Source organism: Temnothorax americanus, unplaced genomic scaffold, assembly GCF_048541705.1.
Source record: "Temnothorax americanus isolate GAGA-0224 unplaced genomic scaffold, ASM4854170v1 Scaffold5, whole genome shotgun sequence".
Taxonomy (NCBI): Eukaryota; Metazoa; Arthropoda; class Insecta; order Hymenoptera; family Formicidae; genus Temnothorax; species Temnothorax americanus.
The window spans coordinates 2,815,594-2,835,007 of NW_027509657.1; the positions used below are offsets into that span (position 1 = coordinate 2,815,594).

The 19,414-nt window shown below is 38.4% G+C and overlaps 2 protein-coding genes across 5 annotated transcripts in view; one reads left to right on the forward strand and one right to left on the reverse strand.

Annotated features, from left to right (window-relative positions):
• LOC143904226 (uncharacterized) overlaps positions 1–19,414 on the forward strand; it is a 470,020-nt gene that overhangs the window by 87,029 nt on the left and 363,577 nt on the right. For both annotated transcript variants that reach the window (XM_077418674.1, XM_077418675.1), the window contains exons 5-6: positions 1,539–1,982; positions 2,371–2,419. Coding sequence is in view for 1 of the 2 variants with exons in the window: in XM_077418675.1 (XP_077274801.1) it covers positions 1,920–1,982; positions 2,371–2,419 (112 nt within the window). In the remaining variant the exon portion in view is untranslated. The remainder of the gene's footprint in view (positions 1–1,538; positions 1,983–2,370; positions 2,420–19,414) is intronic.
• The window catches only part of Vn (membrane-bound neuregulin protein vein), a 320,017-nt gene that overhangs the window by 60,965 nt on the left and 239,638 nt on the right, over positions 1–19,414 (reverse strand). For all 3 annotated transcript variants that reach the window (XR_013258870.1, XR_013258869.1, XM_077418665.1), the window contains exon 4: positions 3,802–3,916. Coding sequence is in view for 1 of the 3 variants with exons in the window: in XM_077418665.1 (XP_077274791.1) it covers positions 3,802–3,916 (115 nt within the window). In the remaining 2 variants the exon portion in view is untranslated. The remainder of the gene's footprint in view (positions 1–3,801; positions 3,917–19,414) is intronic.

The window sequence follows — 19,414 nt, forward strand, 5'->3', positions numbered from 1 at the left end:
GGACGGCAGCCGAGAGGGAAGAGAAATCTATAGGAAATATCTATTCTTGAGAGAGGTATCGCGTAGGAGTCGGGAGAGCAAAGGGGGATAAGGAGCACATAGAAGGAAACGGAGAGAAGAAGTGTTCAGGAGAAACGAGGAGATCGTTCTCCGGTGTATCGGGAAAAGATAGAGGAGAGTCTCGGCCTAGACTTCCCCGTCGACTATCGAGAACCTCGACCCCTCGAGCAATCGACGGCAAACATTTCTTGAAACTTCGTTCAACCCCGCTGACCGCTAACTCGTCGGCGGCCGCCGACAAAGGGGTCGAGTAACGAGAAACGTAAGCTCGATTTCTCGTGTGTATTCCAGTTGAGATATGTCAGCGTGAGCAAAACGTTTTTCTCGTCGGTTGCACTCTCCGTTTCTCTTTTTACATAAATAATGTTAAAATCTAATTTTAATAACGGTCTGACTTGTCAGTTAGAAGATGGCCCACTCCAAAATATCATTATTCACCGACTTTACATTATATTCGATATTAAATAATAAATCGTATTTTAGAAATAATGTTAAAATTAAATTTTAATAAGAGTCTGAATTGTTAATTAAAAAAGATAATCTTTTTTTTTTATCCAAAATGTCATATTATTCACCGACTTGACATTATTCGTGGTGATGCCGATACGAGAAAAAAAAGGTAATGTAGTGTTCTGGAAATAACAAAAGGAAAATTAAAGAAGGAACATAATTTCGGAGATTTACTTGACATGCATATGAAATTTCTCAAAAAAAAAAAAATCGTTTCAATTTCTTAAACACGAGATACTATTTACGATCGAAAGAAAGATACGTGGTGATTCGCGGTATTTACAGCGATATTTTTCAAACAATATATCGACAAACGATTCACGAGAATTCGCTCTGCAAACGAGAGTTCTAAAAAATCGCCTTTCTAGGCGAATGTCGGAAAAAGCACAATCGTTAAACCAACTTTATTATCCCTACGGCTACGGCCCAAACGCCGAACACATTCGAACCGTACCTACGGAAATAGCCGAATCATACGCAACTTCTTATACCGCGCCCGTCAGTACCCCCGTTGTCCCCGCAGGCTTACGCTCTATCTCTTTCTAAATCTATGGTCTCGGATTGCAGCACGGAGTAAGCGCGGAGCAACACACGAATCGGCGGTTCAGATTACGGTAAACCGTGATATATCGAATGTTCATTCAATACGTGTGGTTCGCGGAATTTATATACGGATCCCGAGGCATACCGCGTTCGATTACATTCTTTCGGCTGATCGGTCTCGTTTTTATCCATGGCACCGTCAATTTGACTCGCGTCTCGCGTCTCGCGTCGTGTCGCGCGCGGCTTGCGGCTTCGGAATTTGCTGTCGTTAGTGTTGTTTTCGGAACGCGGATGAAAGGATACGAGCGGGGTAGGTAGCGGACCCTAAAATCGAGTGACGTATTTAATCGTTTTTCGATATTTCGTGAGGCGATCGTGGGGGATAGAGACCAGTGTTCGTAATCGACGATTTAATTGTGTTGCAGTTGACCAAAATCGCCTCACGACGCCGACGCAGCAAGTGCGTAGCGTCCTCGCGACGCCGACGGTTGCTTCTGGCGAGTGAAGTTGGCCGTGCGACTTACGAAATTCTTTCCGTCATGTTGGCATCTACCTGCGGGGCGCGCGCGGGGCATCGTTGGCCGGAGCCGGACGCAGACGGACGTCGAACGGATCGCGTAGCTTTGTTCGTATAGCTTCTCCGACGTAATTATCTCGTCGCCGTGTACCTAAGTATGAACCGCGTCGCGAGATCAATACCGGGAGAGAGTGCCGTGCAAAGTGTCGAAAGTGTCGCGCGGCCATAAGTGACGATATTTTCAGGCGTGAACGAGTCAAGTGAACGAGTGTGCGAGTGCCACGCGCCGATGGCGATGCGACATCGGAGGGGAAGCCTGGGAGGCATCGGGCGACAGCGGAGCGACCGTGGGGTGAGTAATCGTTATTTGTTTAGGTATTGTTTTGCTGTCCCGTGGCGGATTCCGCCACTTTCGAGGTTCAACTCCGGCGTAATTTCGGCCGGAGTTCGATTTCCGGCATATGCGAGAGAAAAGATATTACGTCGCGCGAACGTCGCGTCCCTCTCTTACTCGTAATATTACTTGCGCACAATCGCGGATTAATTATTCGAGCGAGTTGATACGGAAATATATGCAGCCGCTTGCGGTGGCTGTGATTGTTTTTTACATTTAGCATTTTCAAATCAAATATTCCTTAAAATAACGTTTTAAAATTTAATGGGCGCGATAATTTATTTACTTCGAGTATGGATTATATAATTTAACGCTGCTTTAATGTAAATATATTTTTATGTTACAGGTCAACGCAGAGTTACGACTTACAACTCCGCTGTTGCGCATCGGCTCTGGTGAGTTACTTTTTTATTTTGTCGAGGCAATGAATTGTAAAAATTATATTATAAATGTAGGTTGTTACTATGTACGAGAAATGAGATATCGGAGGATCACGAACAGTTTTTTTTTTTTTTTTTTAACAATTATTAAACACTTTATCAAAAATTTTATTTAAAATGATAACTAGTGTATATGAATATATTGTTGAATATTGAATATATTATTTATTCTGTAATAATCTGCAGTTATATATATTATAGAAAAAAAAAATAAAACAGAAAAACTTGATGAGATTTGATAAAGTCTCGTCTCGTCTCGTCTCACTTATTCGATATTAAATATCTAAAAATATAAGAATATATATATATATATATATATATATATAATTTTATTTAATATATCATCTAATAAAGTTAAAAATTGATTTCGACATTCGTTACCATTTTTGAAATTAGATTTGCAATTTTCTTTTTATACTCAATCAATATTTCTTTATTTCCGATCGTGTCGATAATTTTAGTGAACATAATAAATACATAAATGTCCAAACGATCGATTTAGTATCACAATTTGATCCATCTATTTCTCTATTTCTTTTTCATTCCCAGCATCGAACAATTGTACTCGATATGATCCTCGAATTGATGCTGCAACACTTCCAATTTGTCAATAATTACAAGAACTTATAGTTTCGATAAATTAGAGAAAAAAAAGTGTGAAATTAAGAAATATACGAAGTATACGTAGTTTTAGATTAGCTCTGTTATAATTCTTGGCGCGAATAAACAAATAAAGTATTATTACATAGGTGCAATTATTAGCCGTAACGTGGTTATTGGCTACTTGGCGTTGTAAACATTCAATTGCTGCTATTATGACAAAATGAGTTAAATCCAGTGAGATTAAATCTGTGGTAAATTCATAAAACGCATGCAAACACGTTTTATTCGTATTGATGGATTTTGGATGTGCATTTTAGCAGGATTTAATTTATTGCTCAATTAATGTTATATAAAAGACTTTATCTCGCTATTTATACCATTTTATATCTGTGAGCATACAGATTTGCAATGTGCATTTTTTCCAGTTCCATTTTCTACTTTTCTTTAAAAAATATATTCAATCCGACTTTTATTCTTTTTAATATAGGTATATAGCTTATTTTCATGATTGATGTTTTATTGTTGTAATGCATTACTTATTCATTTTGAAGAAATCAGTTTTATCTGGCGTGATAATTTTAAAAGAGGTAAATGGCATATTGTTTCCATTTTTTAATAGATCTATAATGGTCAAAAGTTTTATTTATATTTCATATTTTTTATAAGAAGCAGCCAGTATTATGTGAAAACTAAGATTCTATGGAAATTGTAATTCGTGAGAATATTTTACTTACTTGCATGCTGGTTCACCGACAGTCTCGAAAAATAGGCAGGTACCACCGTTCATGCAAAAATCTCCTGCTATTGGACAGGGCTGCTCCTGCCGCGGCCACGCCGACGCCGCTGTCGCTGTAATCGAAGAGATATATTGTTATTACACGTTCATTCTCAAACATTCTCATCATGAAAGGGACGTGCCTAAAAGTCCACAAGTATTTTTTGTGATTATCATTAATTAAAAAGTCTGGGGAAATATTTAAGAAATCCAATATCATAAAAGTTGCACATGGAAAATATACACGAATTGCGATAAACAAAACGTAATAAAGTTCTTTTCGACCTCGGTCGTCTAGAAGACCGAAACTGGCAAGCGGGCGAACTATTGCATTTTACGTCGTTTGCCTGGCGTAAAAATTTCGGAAGTTACCAGCGTGTCGGGTGAACGTGCGAGGAAGAAAATCGTTTTCCCGGTCGAAGCTTTCGTGATCATATGGCTGCTATGCCGGGCATCCCGTATAAATGTGCATTAGCGTGTTAAAATGAAATATACGCCGCGGCAAAATGGAAAGGAAAAACACGCGGATTAAATGCGATAACGCATTTAAATGAAACCGGAATACGCATCATTGCCACGCGTAATTGACTACCGTGGACCGTTATGTATCCCGCGTACAATTTTAATGTTCGAAGATTTTCACGTCCGCGTCGCGTACAGACGCGGTCCCCGCTCGCGTACCGATTTAATTATTAATTTAATTACAACGAACATTAATTAAAATATCGTTAAACTGCATTTACTGCGGTGTAACGTGATGCATTTTTGGTGGGCGACGCACAATACGGTGTTATTTCTTGTAATTGCGTAAAACTCTGCAAAATTGCTGGACGCGTGTTGATTACGCAAAATAATGCCGGTGTATCGCATAATGAGATTTATCCATTACCGTTCATATTTTAACTAATACGGTCGTTTACGTTACCTTTACTATTACCAACGTTTGAATTACTACGTTATCAATGTTATCATAATTAGGATGGATTAGATTTTTCCAACTATCATTTTTATTCTGTGTTTACAAATTACTGTATTTATTCTTGTGATATGATACATTGGCGAGCATACTAATATTTAAAAAAATATATAATTTTGAATTGCATAAGCAATGAAAAATCTCTATGCTGTGAACATAGAAACATTGCTTCTAGTTTTTTTAAATCATTACATAGTTATGAATTAGCGATTATTTATTAGAACCGGTGCTTGAATACATTAATGGAGAAAGACATTTTGTTACTTTATCAATTTAATATGTGTTACCGTTTTTTTTTTTTATTGAATGAAATAGTTTGAAGCGGTGATAAATAAATGGCAAAGTTGGGCGGGAAAAAGAAATTGCTTCTAAATACACACTTATATAAATTGGGCGTTCAAATAAAATGGGTAGAACGCGCCGTGAATTTTAGCGACAGATATTGGAAACATCCGCGCAGTGAAATCTGTTATCTGGTACGTATCGAGTTTATCCATAGCGACGTGTGAACGCGGAATAAAAGAATTGCATCTGCTTCGGAAGTGCAAGCTGTCGACACAATCGATATCTCCCTTCTCCTTCTCGCCGTTCTACGTCGAGTTGTTGCTTTCGTCGGCACTTTCACCAGGCGTTCTACTCACTCACGCGAGTAAAAACCGCGCGGCGCCTATGGAATTTTATCCCTCGCACGAGAAAACGATATTCGTATGATATATTCACGAGCGGCTCGAGATGTCGTCGTGCATTTTCATGACCATCGCCTTCTCGCCGAATTAATCTTTGGCATGCAAATGCAGCGGTTTGCGGAAAGGCTGGTTTATCAAGATCTTACAACGTCACTTATTTTCCGAAGTTTCCCCGGCCTTTGGCCACCGCGGTTGTCCTTCTTTTCCCTTCTTTTATCGCAAAACCGCAACGTCGGCAACGATCGCTAGACGACGCTGACACGTCGATAGCTGCCATCGTATCTGTCGCTTGCTGTGCTTGCGGAGGATAATTTTATTACTTGGAAGAATGGTTCGACTCGTAAGATCGTATACCCGGAACTGCTTTGTCATACAGCTTCGTGACGCGTTAAATCGAAAGAGAGAGAGTCTTTGTATAAAAAAATCTATAGATTTATTGTTAGGTGAGAGAAGACTATTAATAAAAATATCTTCAAAAGAAATTTGAGAAATATTTAAACATAAGAAGACAATGTTGTGGCGTTACACTTATCGTATCGTTACAGTTAACTCGATTGACCTCGGTAAAAAGCCCATTTTCTATATAGATTTGGCATTATCCGTCGGAGACGTCGCGAAAAGAGATCTTACTTTTCTGATTTTCGTAAATTCAGTCCGGCGAAAGTTCGTGTGACAATTTCAAACACGCATGCAAGAAGGTATATTCGCTAATTGCAAAAAACTTCCGACTATCCGATAAGCGAATATATTGCATAAAAAATCGCGCGGCAAAACTAAAATTATCACACTGAGAAAAAAATTTGTTAATTCCAAAAAATATTTAGTCCGATACGTTCAACTAAACATTTTAGTTAGTTATATAACTACACATTAGTTGAATTAATTAATTCTTGATTAAAGAAACTAAATAAATTGTTGAAACAATTAACCAATGTTTAGTTAACTATAACTAAAATGTTTAGTTGAACGTATCGGACTAAATATTTTTGTGGATTAACAATTTTTTTTCTCAGTGCATTGAAAGAGATAGAGGTGAATGTTAATACTGGACGTAGAATGTCCAGTTTGCGCGCAGAAGGTAGCAGACGAGTTTTCGAGAGCGCCATTATTATACGGATTAACAATCCTCCATTCGGTCGATCCCGCATTATAACGCTCGCAGCTGGAATTTCATCCGGAAGCTTCAGAAAGCATCGGACTAACGCTTTTCGCCTCCCCTTCGCGCTTCTGTTCGAGTCTCAGCCTTTTTTCGCTCGCGTTTCTTCTCGTTAACTCGTTAACGAACAGAAGACATTTCGCAGTGAAAGCTCTTACCGGCACCCCGACCAGATGGTGCACGCGGAAAAGCGTTCCGCTAGGCGAAATTTCAATTTTCTCGTCGCCGATGCGCCACCGTATAATGTGTTCACGTGCATTTATGCGGGCCAGTATGCTGTTGCATGTAACCCCTCGTGATGTGGTTGGCACCTCGTGTTATGACTTCTCGTTGTAATGACACTCGCTAATTCCGAATATGAAAAGATAGTTTTGTCGCTGTTTTCGGTATTAGTGGAAGATTAGCGTTCAGAAAAGGCAGCGAATTTTATCCGTGATACAAATATATTTTCGTATATATAAATTATAAATTTTTAAGATAGAAATTTCCAAGTTCTTCATTAAGTTCCTATACATCCTCATTTATAAACAAGTGTAAAAATGCATTTATATAATTTGGGAATTGATCAATCAGGTATATAAAATTGTATTGGCGCAATGTGATCAGTAACTGTTTCTTGTTAACGTTCAAGCAATTGGGTATCAGGTGTTTTCGCTAATGCATCTTCACCTCGTAACAGACTAGAGTACACAATATCATGCAGTAAAGCGTTCGCGTGCAATAGTATTATAGTATATTCATCACCGTCACCAGCACTGAACGTGTTAATCCTTATCTAGGGAATATAAGTTTGTTGAACTTCTAATTAAAATCGGTTTTTGAAATAAATTTTTAAACTTTTCGAAGAACTTTCTTTTAAAAGTAAAGTTTAAAATCATCTTTTCTTCGAAACTCACGTTGCCAATTTATATTTGAAAAGTAAGAAAAGATAGAAAATAAAATGGATAATGATATGATTATAAATTTTCGTGATCGCCGCAAGAGGCGATACAGAACGAGATGGGCAACGTATCCTGCGATTAATTGCGTGCATGTTTTGTTATTTATTTGTTTTCGATTACAACGTGTGCCTGCCTGCCGATGGAAGCTAACCGCGTGTGAATGAATGATGCCGAAAAATTGAATCGCCAACTGAGTTCGGCGGGCGGTATTTTCCCGCCGCGGCTACTCTTCCGCGTTCTCTTTCGAGACTGCATCGAGGCGCCGCGCCGGTTCAATTTCCTAACGTCATTAGTCATCGTGGCGAATCCGGGCTATATAGTGCATCACCCGCGACATGATCGCGCATTTACACGGGCCTCGGGTTGTCGCCAGTTCGCGCACAACGCGGAAATAAAACGTCACGATCTGTATGGTGGACAACGGGGGCTGTTTTGTAATTCGTCGCGACCGTTACACCGCGTGGAATTAGTTTGTAAAGACGCGATTTACAAGAACATCGACAACGACAAGCGGGAGGAGAGATTTATATCCCGCGGAAAAAGCGGGGACGTGGGGGATCGAAACTGCCGCGGGTATCGATTCGAAGCGATAACATGCAGCTATTTGAATTCGCTCGACACCGCTTGAAATTCAATGAAAATTCACCAGCGATAAAACTTCTTGACGCTATGTACATATAGACGACGATGGTTCATCAATCTCGCAATTGCGCTGTTTCACCGAATGCGACATGGTCCTTTCTATCTCTTTCGATCTCGCAGGATTTCGTATATGTATGCGCCGTGCGTTCTTTCCGCGAGAATAGTCTTATTGTTAGATAGGTTCTCGTCCCTAATCTATCCTCCGAAATCTATCGATTTTTACTTTACGGCCTATAGTAGTTCTTAATTTCTAATTTGCAATTATAATCTTTCTATACACAACACATGATATAACATTTACTGTTCAAGTTTAGATATACTCGGTAAATCTTTCTTAATACACGATATATACGATGATACACGTTCTCGTAAAAATTGCTATTGCGTATTGACTGACATGCGAGCATGTCCACATGCTTTCAAGTTCGTCATTTCGATAGTTTCCGTTTTTCATGAATTTTTGACTGAGCGAAAATGTTTCATCGAGACGCCGCGCCGGATCGTCACTGCTGCCGCACTGGTTGCGCCAACAAAAGTACGGAAAACGGTTTCAATTCGAAGTGCGCCTGATGCATGCGGACGGCGTATTGTTTAGACACTATTATCGCTGTTACATCCATCGGTTTTTCCAGTTACGTGCCGGCAGATGATCGAGAGGATCTGTTTCGTGACATAGAAAATCTCTCAGTTCCAAAGATAGACAGATAGCCATGCACGCGCTCATATAGCAAAGTTTATTAATTAACTGCTATATATATATATCTTAGAGGATTTTAAATAAATTTTAAAAGCCACCCTGTTCTTTTTGTTTTAAAATTTTTCTTATGAATCAAATTTACAATCAAAATTGATCTTATCGAATATTAATTTAAAAGGCAATAATCGTTAAAACAATAACCATTTTGTTTATACAATATAATTTATTTTGTAGTTGAGACTTTTTTAACATAGCTTTTAGTCTGAAATTTTAAGCGTTATCAACAAGTTTGCTTTGCAGCATTTAAATATGCGTGATCCTGTAAACATGTGTACGCGTCTCTAGTGTATGCGAACAAAATATTTGTTTAATTAATGAAGTCGAGAATGCAATTAATCATTACATGTCATGTATTAATTCTACACACAAAATTATTAATGTATACAAGCTTAATGTTAGCTTATTGGCTTAAAGCGTTGATCTAATTTTTAATATTTCGTCTTTAACTACCGATCTATGGTTGATTTAAAAGTTGATAAAGAAGTCAATTTAAAAGTTGATTTAGGAATTGACCAGAAAGGAAATGGGTTTTCGGCAATAAAGCATGGCTCTTTCAAAAGCGACCGTTTCAGACATTTCGCGATAAATTCAATTTTTATCGAATTAGAACTATTAAATTGAATGAAATAGTTTAAGAATTGCAACGCATCACAAAGATGGCTTACTTATCGAAAACTCAAGCGTAAATTTATTTCAAGAGTCGTTCTCGTTCGGAACGAGATCGATTGAGATATCTGGTTGCAACGCAAAGAAAGCGCGATGGGAAAATGGGAAAAGCCGCCACGTATGACGACGACGACGAGAAGCCGCGTTGCGAAAGAAAAGAATAAACGACGACATGTTTGTTCGTCGCTAAAACGCGTTAAAAGTCCTGTATACGCGTGACGACGTCAAAGCGAAACAAGCGTAAACGGAAACATCAGCGTTCTAGATTCCTTCTGAAGCCGCTTTTGAGGACACGTCCTTTCGTACATACATCCGGTGAGAACTCCTCGACGTCGGAATTATGTACGCCGCGGTCTAAAAGAGACATCAGTTATGAAACGGAACACGCGGGAGAAATAGAACATGAATGCCTGAATAGAGAGTGGCAAGTAGTGCGTTCGCCTACGAAAAAAACGGTTACGAAACAAACGGAGACTTCAGTCTTAAACGTACAATCGCGTGCGCGTTTTATGTCTGCGCACGAGTTTGCTTATTCATCAGCGAAACACCGCTTCTCATCGCGGCCATGCGATGAAGAAAAAGAATTCGCCGGACGCGGAATGCTCCACGCAAGAACGCGGTATTGTCTCAAAAGCGCCTCGGAAAAAAAAAACGCGATATGGCACGGCACGAATTTTCGTTCGTTACGCCGTGAATCTCGTCGTGCATTCAAAAAGGTGAAAAATTGACAAATGCATTTCGTCATTACTTTTCTTCTAATGGTGAGCTTCGTATATACAGGAAATAAGATAGAATATATAGGTACAAAGGATGTCTCCATCAAAGATCACACAATAATAAAATAATTCCAATTTAAATAATTCATCGAAAAATCGCTTCGATTCTTTATTGCTTTCGCATCATTTTCAATTGTAAAGCAATCAAATTACTATTTTTATTAATATATAAGTGGATTTTAGTCCGTTTTTAATTAATTAATTAGTATATTTCTAAGAATAAACAACATTTTTATTCTAATTTCTTATCGAGAAATAAATTTATCGTGAATTTTCCTCATTTTACATCTCTTTAGGCATACGCGACTGTGCATGGCATGTACAGAATTTGTAACGTTTTTAGGACAGACGGCGAACGCTTGCAAACATAGGCTTGTATTCGATGCAATGCAAATTTCGCGGTGCTATTAGTGCAGGTTGTCAGTTAGGTAATTATTACGCGCGCAAATTGTAATTTCAAATAGGATTGTACAGCAGCGTCGTAAATTTCGGCAATCATTAATAGTCGATTTAGAATGGGTACTCGATTCTAGAACGCTGATGAACTCTAGTTACTAATTACTCATTTCGGTTTTTAAAACCGTCGACAAAAATGATAAGTTATCATCGCCCTATTCGAATACAAATACGGCGGATAAAACGATTTTATATCTCACTTTTAAAGCTGCCTTGTTGAAACAGTAGAATATAATTTGACTGGTGAAAAATTGCAATTTATCGAGTATACGCGAGCACGAAATTAAAGTCAACACGCGTTTGCGACAATAACGCGTAAATCAATATTGGTGCCGTTAATCTCATATATTTATTGGACAGTAATCAGTCTTCCGGACATCAGTACACTGATGAAATAATGTGTGAATGTACCCCAGGTGTCTGTGATGTATCCAGGATCTATCAGTGGATCATTAAACTTTTAACGATTGCGACTACGTCACTTTATTCTAAGCGATCGCGTGATATTAACTAACTTTGATCGTTCCGTTACATGCACACACATCTTCATTTAAATCCATCAGTATCTTCGTTTAAATGTTTCATTTTAAGTCAAAAGTAACAGTCGAGTTAAATATCGTTCGCTATTGAATGCCGCTTGCGTAAGATACGACGAGGATACGCCAAGTAAAGTCCGTTTTATATTCAATATGTCCGAAAAGCATTATTTATCCGACCCGAAATAAAGCAGTATATCATCTGTCTATAGCGCAACATTTGGCGAACCTGTTAGATTTCGTTTCTTCCTTACGCCCCCTGTCCCTCCCCGTCGCGACGATAAAATAAAAGCGAACGATAAATCGCGAGGTAGATTGAAGGGCTGTGAACTGGACGACGGAGAGAGTCTGTGTTGGCGTTCCGCGTGTGTCGACCGACGAAATTTCCTCGTTTTTCCCTTAATACTCTTTTTTCCTTGCCGGCCATGCACGTTCATCCCCCTTCGCGAGCCGACGTATCGACGCCCGGGCCGACAATCGATCATACGTCGACGTTCGTCACGCGATTCCACCGCCGCCAGCCGAAAACTATCGCGATCATTAATCTGCTTGGCCCCTGTCGGCCCCTCGTTGCCGTTGTCGATCGAAGGATAGGAATTGTCTCCGGCTCTCTAACCGGTACCTTAGTCCAGATATTTCGACCTTACTCTCGTAAAAATCGCATACGTTCGCCGCCGTCATTAATCCGACGTGATCCCGTCGGTCATTTATACATGAACCGAGTTAATCGACCGATTTTACGCCTCTCCTTCCTATTTTTTGTTCTCATTTTTTTTTAAATAAAATTCTACGGACGGCTGGTGATTAATCCCTATTGTAATTCGTCAATCAAAGCGCGTTTTTATTCGTTTCGCACGTAATAATTGAAAATGGTTGATATGAATTTTTCACCCGATTATTTACAAATGTAAGAAAATGTATGTGTTTGACAAATATAGTAACGTTTAAATTTGATAAATCATCGCTATTTTTACGATGTTGGACGTTACTGAGTATTGATAATCGATACGACTTACGAGTATAAAGTTACTTAAGTATTGAAATTGTGATAGTAGTCTCGTTAATAATACTAACAATAAAGATGGTGATAATAATATTGACAATAAATTTATTCATGTAAATTAGTATATATATATATTAATTCTGAAGTATTTTAAAATATTAATGAAACGTATAACTATTACGGAAGCACGCAGATTGTTATAGAATTATTTTCTGTCAAATATTATTAACATTTTTACATGTTAACAATTTTGCTCAATATTCTTTCTAGATATCGATAATCCGGTCGATTATAGTTAAGATGAAATATTACGGAGAATGCTCGGTATTTTTAATACATCCACGGCAATTCTCAGTCGGTTGGTATGAATTTTTTATCCGATCTTCTAGGAATACAAGCGAACAGGGACGTCTGCACTCGCGCCGCAGTAGTGCTGCCCGAGACTGATCAGACATTCAGGTTCCGTTCTTCGTAGCGCGTAGCAGGCTTTTAATATTTAACTCATGATACTTCGCGCGAATAGCTATACATGACACCTGATACCAACTTGACATATCGTGTCATTCATATCATATGCGTTCCGATATAAAATGGAAACGGTAAAATTGGTACTGTTTACATATGCAAAAGTGTAGATAACCAGTGTCCCAGTAGAATCAGATTATTTCCAGAAATATGTTTGTAAAATTTCATTATAATTCATAACGTAATTCGCAAATTATCGGGCGATGACGAATGTTTCTAATGATCTAAAGATATCTCTATATAACGATGATCGAATGATTTTTTACGTAATAAATATATTATTTTTGTATTATTATGCTTTATAGCAATTTCAAGTTTATACGATGTAATAACAACGTTTATTAAATAACTTTAATCGTAGTTAGTAAAAGATCATGTAAAGCGTTTGCACAAATCGAAGTCTCAGTCAGCTGCGGGGAAGAAAATTAGTTTTGCGAAACTTCTTCAAAATTAGTTTTTATTTTCAAGCAGTATTATAGTAAAAAGTAGAAAATATTACTTTTGGGTTATGTCGTACTGCGCGAGAGACCATTGCAGCATTGCCGCGTTAAATGTTTGAGTTCTCCACGACGGGATCTCACGAGCAAACACGAATAAACTAGCTTTGAAAGAACAACTCTATCGTAAAACACTAAGTAAACCTTCGAATGGCGCCATCTCACCTGCAATCCGATTTGAGAAATATTAAAAACATTGTATCGTTCCATACCTATATAAACGATTATTGTTCATTATTGTTGGTAAAATTCTTGCTAAGTAAAAAACTTTTATTGGATTTTATACTCTCAGTGCAGAGAAACTTGAAAAAACCAACTTTTATTTATTCAACAAGTTAATTAATTTTCTAAGTAGATTTTAGACAAAGACTAAGCAAAAATTAAGTTTAAATTATAAAAAATGGCGCGATTTGGTATTTCTAATTTTTTAAATTATGTATAAGTATTGTTTATTTATTATATTTATTAAATAATCATATCTCTATCATAAACTATTCTCGCTAAACTATTCTCAATGTTCAAAGAACAAGATCCGAAAGCCCCGATTTTCCATATTCCTTAAAAATCTTGTAGACATTAGAGAGATAATTTTTTAACGGAAAAATTAGGGACGTTCGCGAAAAAACTAAATGCTCGTTCAGGTCAATCGCCGGATGATTGTCGTCTGCTCTCAATAACGCCGCAATAACGACGATGCCGCGCTCCGACGAGCCGAAAATTGCGATTTAATTGTGTATCAGCGGTCGCCGAAAAAGAAGAGCCCGCGCGATATAGGACAGTTCGTTATGGAATTAAATACTTCCGCCCGAAAGGCTGACAGCCAAGAGGGGTTTTTCGCTCGCATAAAAGGCTAAACTCTCCCGCACGCCGGTAGTTTTTTGGTAACGGATCGCTGATAATGGTACGGGTCGAGTTTATATCGAACCGTCGCACCGGGTGTGATTAAATTAAATTTTTTTTATCTTTTTTTGTTCTCTCTCTCTCTCTCTCTCTCTGCTGCCTCTTAGCCTGCCGAAGCGAGATTAGTAATAACAAAGTATGCGCACGTATTTCGTGAGCGGGGGCTCCGCGAGTCTCCACTCGTCACGAGCGGCAGCTTAGAACATATTACGGTCATGCAACCGTCTTGTTCGGGAAAGGATAAGGAAAAGAGGTATACCTCGTTGGTGTTTTGCCGGTGAAAATGTAATTTTTTTTTATTAAACCGTCGGTGGGCGCGTTGATTGGCTTTACGACGTTTTCGGTGGAAGACGAATGACCGATCGCGATGCACGAAACTCAGTCTAATAATGTTTGTTGCACGATATCCTTAACCGAGATGTATATTCACGTGATATGACAAAATCAACACGTTTTCTTTCTTGAAGGCATCAACAAAAAGTAATGCGCTCATATCGAATTGTCATTTTGCAAGAGTAGTTTTGCACCGTAATGATTTCAACTTTAATTTCAATATATGTGTGAAGAAATTCATTATAATTTTATACGTTATTTTCATTGACGTTGAATAATTTTGGTCGATTTCAAAAGAAATTATTATAAAACACATTTTCTTAGAGTAAATTCTAAGAATAAAGTTTATAATTAATCTCGATAGTGTTTCTCACTTTTTGCGTCTTCATCAAAAATCGAAAGTAGTTTTACATAAAACCTCATCGTTTCGGCACAGGCCTTCTCTTCAACGAAGTATTCAAAACTATAGTTAAGTAGATGCGCTGCGTGAGGCGATACACACATATATAGATGAGAGGAGCGTCGTAGGCGGATGTATATACACACAGCCGCGAATCGGTTAAGCCAGTATAGAAACGCATTCTCGTGCGGTAACTTGGAGAACGGCACCTGGGGGCACAATCTTCCTTTTGCGTTACGTCGCGGCGTCATGCTGGAGCAATCCGACCGTGCGAAAAGACTAAACAACGGCCACCGCCATTGCGACTGCAACATGTCGCAACTGCGCCCCGCTTGATTCGTTTTCGTTTCCTCCTGGTCGAGTTCGGAGTCGTTACATACAAGAATGAACGAAACGATGTACAACATCTCGGATAAGATATACGTTTACTCTTCAAATGCGAGGAAGACGCCAGCTTTTCAACCTCTGATTTTAGTGAAGACGTTCTGTGATAACAAATGGTCCTTTTTTTATTTCGAACAGAAATGTAATAAAATGTCAACATTTATTCGGTATTAGATAATATAAAGATCAATATTATTGCACATCTGTTTTTAAAATATCGGGTATTCGAGTGCGATTTTGAGCAAGGGTGTTTAAACTTAATCGTGCGAAATACTCGACGATGACGTTCGAAGCTCGATCGAGCGCTCGAAATATTTCATGTAATTTTTCGACGATAAGTGGCATAACGCGACGCCATACGAGAAATCCGCGGCATAAAAGCGGATTTCTCTTGAACGCATGCACGAGAGAGCGAAACATTCGCCTTGATTGGATCGTTATACATACGATTCGATAACGTTTTCCTACCGTTTTCAGCAGATTACGACGAGCGCGTTCACAAATCCGAAATCAAATCAAAGAAATATTCGTTGAAAAAAATCGAAACAAAACGGTAGTGGCGCGCGTTATTCGGAACCCAATACGACCGATTTGGGCTGTTAAAAGGTTTGAACATCATAGGATAGCTCATCGAGTCGACTAGAGCTGGTTTTACACTAGATATATTTGCGGATCGCGAAATTGATTGTAATTACTTAAACGTCCGTAAAAGTAGTTGTTTGTTTATTAATTTTGCTCTTCGAATGTGATATCGAATTATCTCATCCGTGACGACGATGTTAATATAAATATGATGCGGATTAAATATATGTATGTACAAGCACTTCTGATTCACAATATTCTGTTTTAGCGTAGGTTTCATTCATTTATAAAATTTATTCGCTTCAGAGAGATTAAAGACTAAACATTCCAAATTCGAAAAAATTAAACTCAAAATGTTACAAGAAGCATATAAAAATTTATCCACTTTTGATCAAATTAAAAAAAAAATTATTGTTTCGTGAGAACTTCTAATAAAGACTAAAAATTACAATATATTATATAATTATAATTATAATTATATAATATATATAACTCAGACACTCGGTTCGCGCGATTGAAAAGGTTAAATTCAATACCATCCGCGTAACAAAGTTTAAATTGTTTTTACACTGTTTTGAAGTTTGTCGTTAATATCGACGAGTACCTTTATGCCTCTGTGTGTGACGCTCGTTTGACACGACGTGACGCCAAAGAGAGTTTATTAACTTCTAACTAATATCAGACGCGATCTGTTTCATATTAACCCACAGCAACGTTGTCGAAATTTGTCGGGCTGAATAGCCGATAAAGCTTCAATCAGATCGATAACAAGAGTAACGAAGTTATTTCCGGCGGTCGCTTGCGACACATTAAATTATGCAGAAGATGAGTGGGTGCGAAACGTCTCGGTACATTTTTAGACAGCCACGAATGCTTGGTATATAGTTGCAGGCATTGTCCGATAATGAATCCGAGAATTGTATTCTGGAACGTAGCGCTTCAAAACGTCCTAAATCGAAGTATCCTAAAATCTTGTATACAAATATTACACATGTCCACATATAAATCCCGATATAGACAACTTGCTGTTATCTATCTGCCGTGTGTGCATGCTGCTCATTTAGCTTCCATGGACATTTCTCAGTCCTTTGTTCCGCGGGCATATATTATAAATGATAAAGGACTTAACTCGGTACTCATTACGGGCACGTTGAAATAATCTTGACCGCATCGTTTTTATCTTCTCTCTCTCTCTCTCTCTCTCTCTCTCTCTCTCTCTCTCTCTCTCTCTCTCTCTCTCTCTCTCTCGCTCCCGCTCTCTCCTCCCTTTTGTCGGAAGCCACCGGCGACATTTTCGCGTCGGGTATCGCCGCTGGTCGTTATTCACCGGCGTTAAACAGCGAAAATTTCAACAAAGCCCCGCTCGCGCCGTTATTTCTCCTCTCTCCCACCTCCCACCCTCATGCGAAATACAATGAATATCCGAGCGTGTTCGTCCGGACTCGCGGCGATCAGAGACCCACATGGAAGTTCCGCAGAACTTTTAATCCATCCCATTCTCGACCGAGAGAGAGAGAGAGAGAGAGAGAGAGGGAGGGGGGGAGGGGGAGAGAGAGAGAGAGAGAGAGATAAGTCGTGTCGCGAATCCGCGATACTGCACAGAAGTGCCTCCCTCTCCTCTTCGCATCAGGAAGGTATTTTGCGCATAAATCGCTTAATCTCTTAAAAATACGATCTGACTTGCGCGTAGCGCACTCCACCAGTACATTGCACACGACGTAACCACTCGATAGTGTGCATTGTGAAAATCCATGGCTGCGTGCCATATTGATAAAAACATCAGTGCCCAAAAAATCCAGCGCTATATCTTTTTTTTTGGACGGTTATCAAACGTCGTTGAAGTGAAGGGTGATAATGAAAATTATGAATAAATAAAAGCGAATATTTCGTGAAATGTTGCAGTAAGGATATTCTTGCGAAGAGCGTGAACCGCGAAAATAATTGTGAGCACGTTTAAAAAAATTCGCGGAAGCGCTTACGCGTACACTGCAATGCAATGGTGATCGTTGCACAACGCGCTCAATTTTTGTGATAACACACTAAATCCGCAGTATCTCGTCTAAACCAGCAGCGGTTAGCCAACTAACGAGCGGTCGAGTAATGTCGAAACATTAATTGTGTCTAGTGGTTAACCGAAACCGAAACGTCGATTTGCGGCGCGAATCATCGCTATAGTTAAACACCGCGGAGCTCCAAGACAAGTGCGATATGTATTCACCGATGGATACACTCGTTTTCACGTTGTATGAATTAAATAATCGGTATCGCGATTAACTTTTGAATATAATTCGCTGCGCACTATTTCCAATCTAGCAGTTTAAACTGTTTCAGTTCTTCGATGCGTTTTATTCAATTTTTAATCCATCTAAAAATTGCGAATAATACAACTTCAATTTCAGATTAAATTTGTATGCGTGTATGATGGCTATTTTATATATTTAAGTTAAATTATTTCTCTCTCTTTTTCTTTTTCTCTTTTTTGTATTGTTTAAAATATGTATTTATGTAATACTTTTAGAGTTCATTTTTTTTTCGATAAAACATCAAATACAAATTGATTGAAGAACTTATTAAAAAAAATATATATATATATATATATATAATTTCTCTGATTATAAAGATATTTTTTATAAAAAAATAATAGCTTAAGAAATAATAATCCATCTCATTACAGCTTAAAAATGTCTTCCTTAATTATGGAAAATATATATATATATATAATTAGAGTAATATATTCTTTAATAATATAGAGATCAAATAAAATAGATTTTAGAGAACGAAACAGTTAAGTAGGGCAGAATGCATATTCGGGAATTAATTGCATTCGTAACTTGTCCATTGAATTATATCGCGGTAGTTACGCGTGTCAACGTCGCGCGCACTTACACAAACAGACACGGGAGATTCGATTTCGCGTATTGTTACGCCGAGTTGTCCCATTTGCGTTCAGCGAAATATCGAATTTCGATCGCGCGTGTATCTTCTTTTATTGGCCATCACCGGGTCGCGAGTGACGTCCGTCTCTCTTCGCTACGAGCAATCGAGCGTGATTTTGCCCGATGGGAGAAAAATATTTTGCATAAGAGATGATATGGCTTGACGCAGATACCGCGTTCCGTAACGCGATATTTCGGATATTTGAGAAGTTTACAGTCAATTTTTATTTAACAAAAATATAGACAAAAGTTTTTTTTTTTACACTTGGTCAATCGAAATCTCCGATATTTTTACGAAGGGAAAATGTTTTCGAATTTTTCGCAACATTTCCCTGTGAAATATTGCTCGTACGTATACCGGAATGCTCTCCCGTACGCGAGTAAGGTCGCAGCTTGATACCGTGGCTGTGTCGGTCTGTG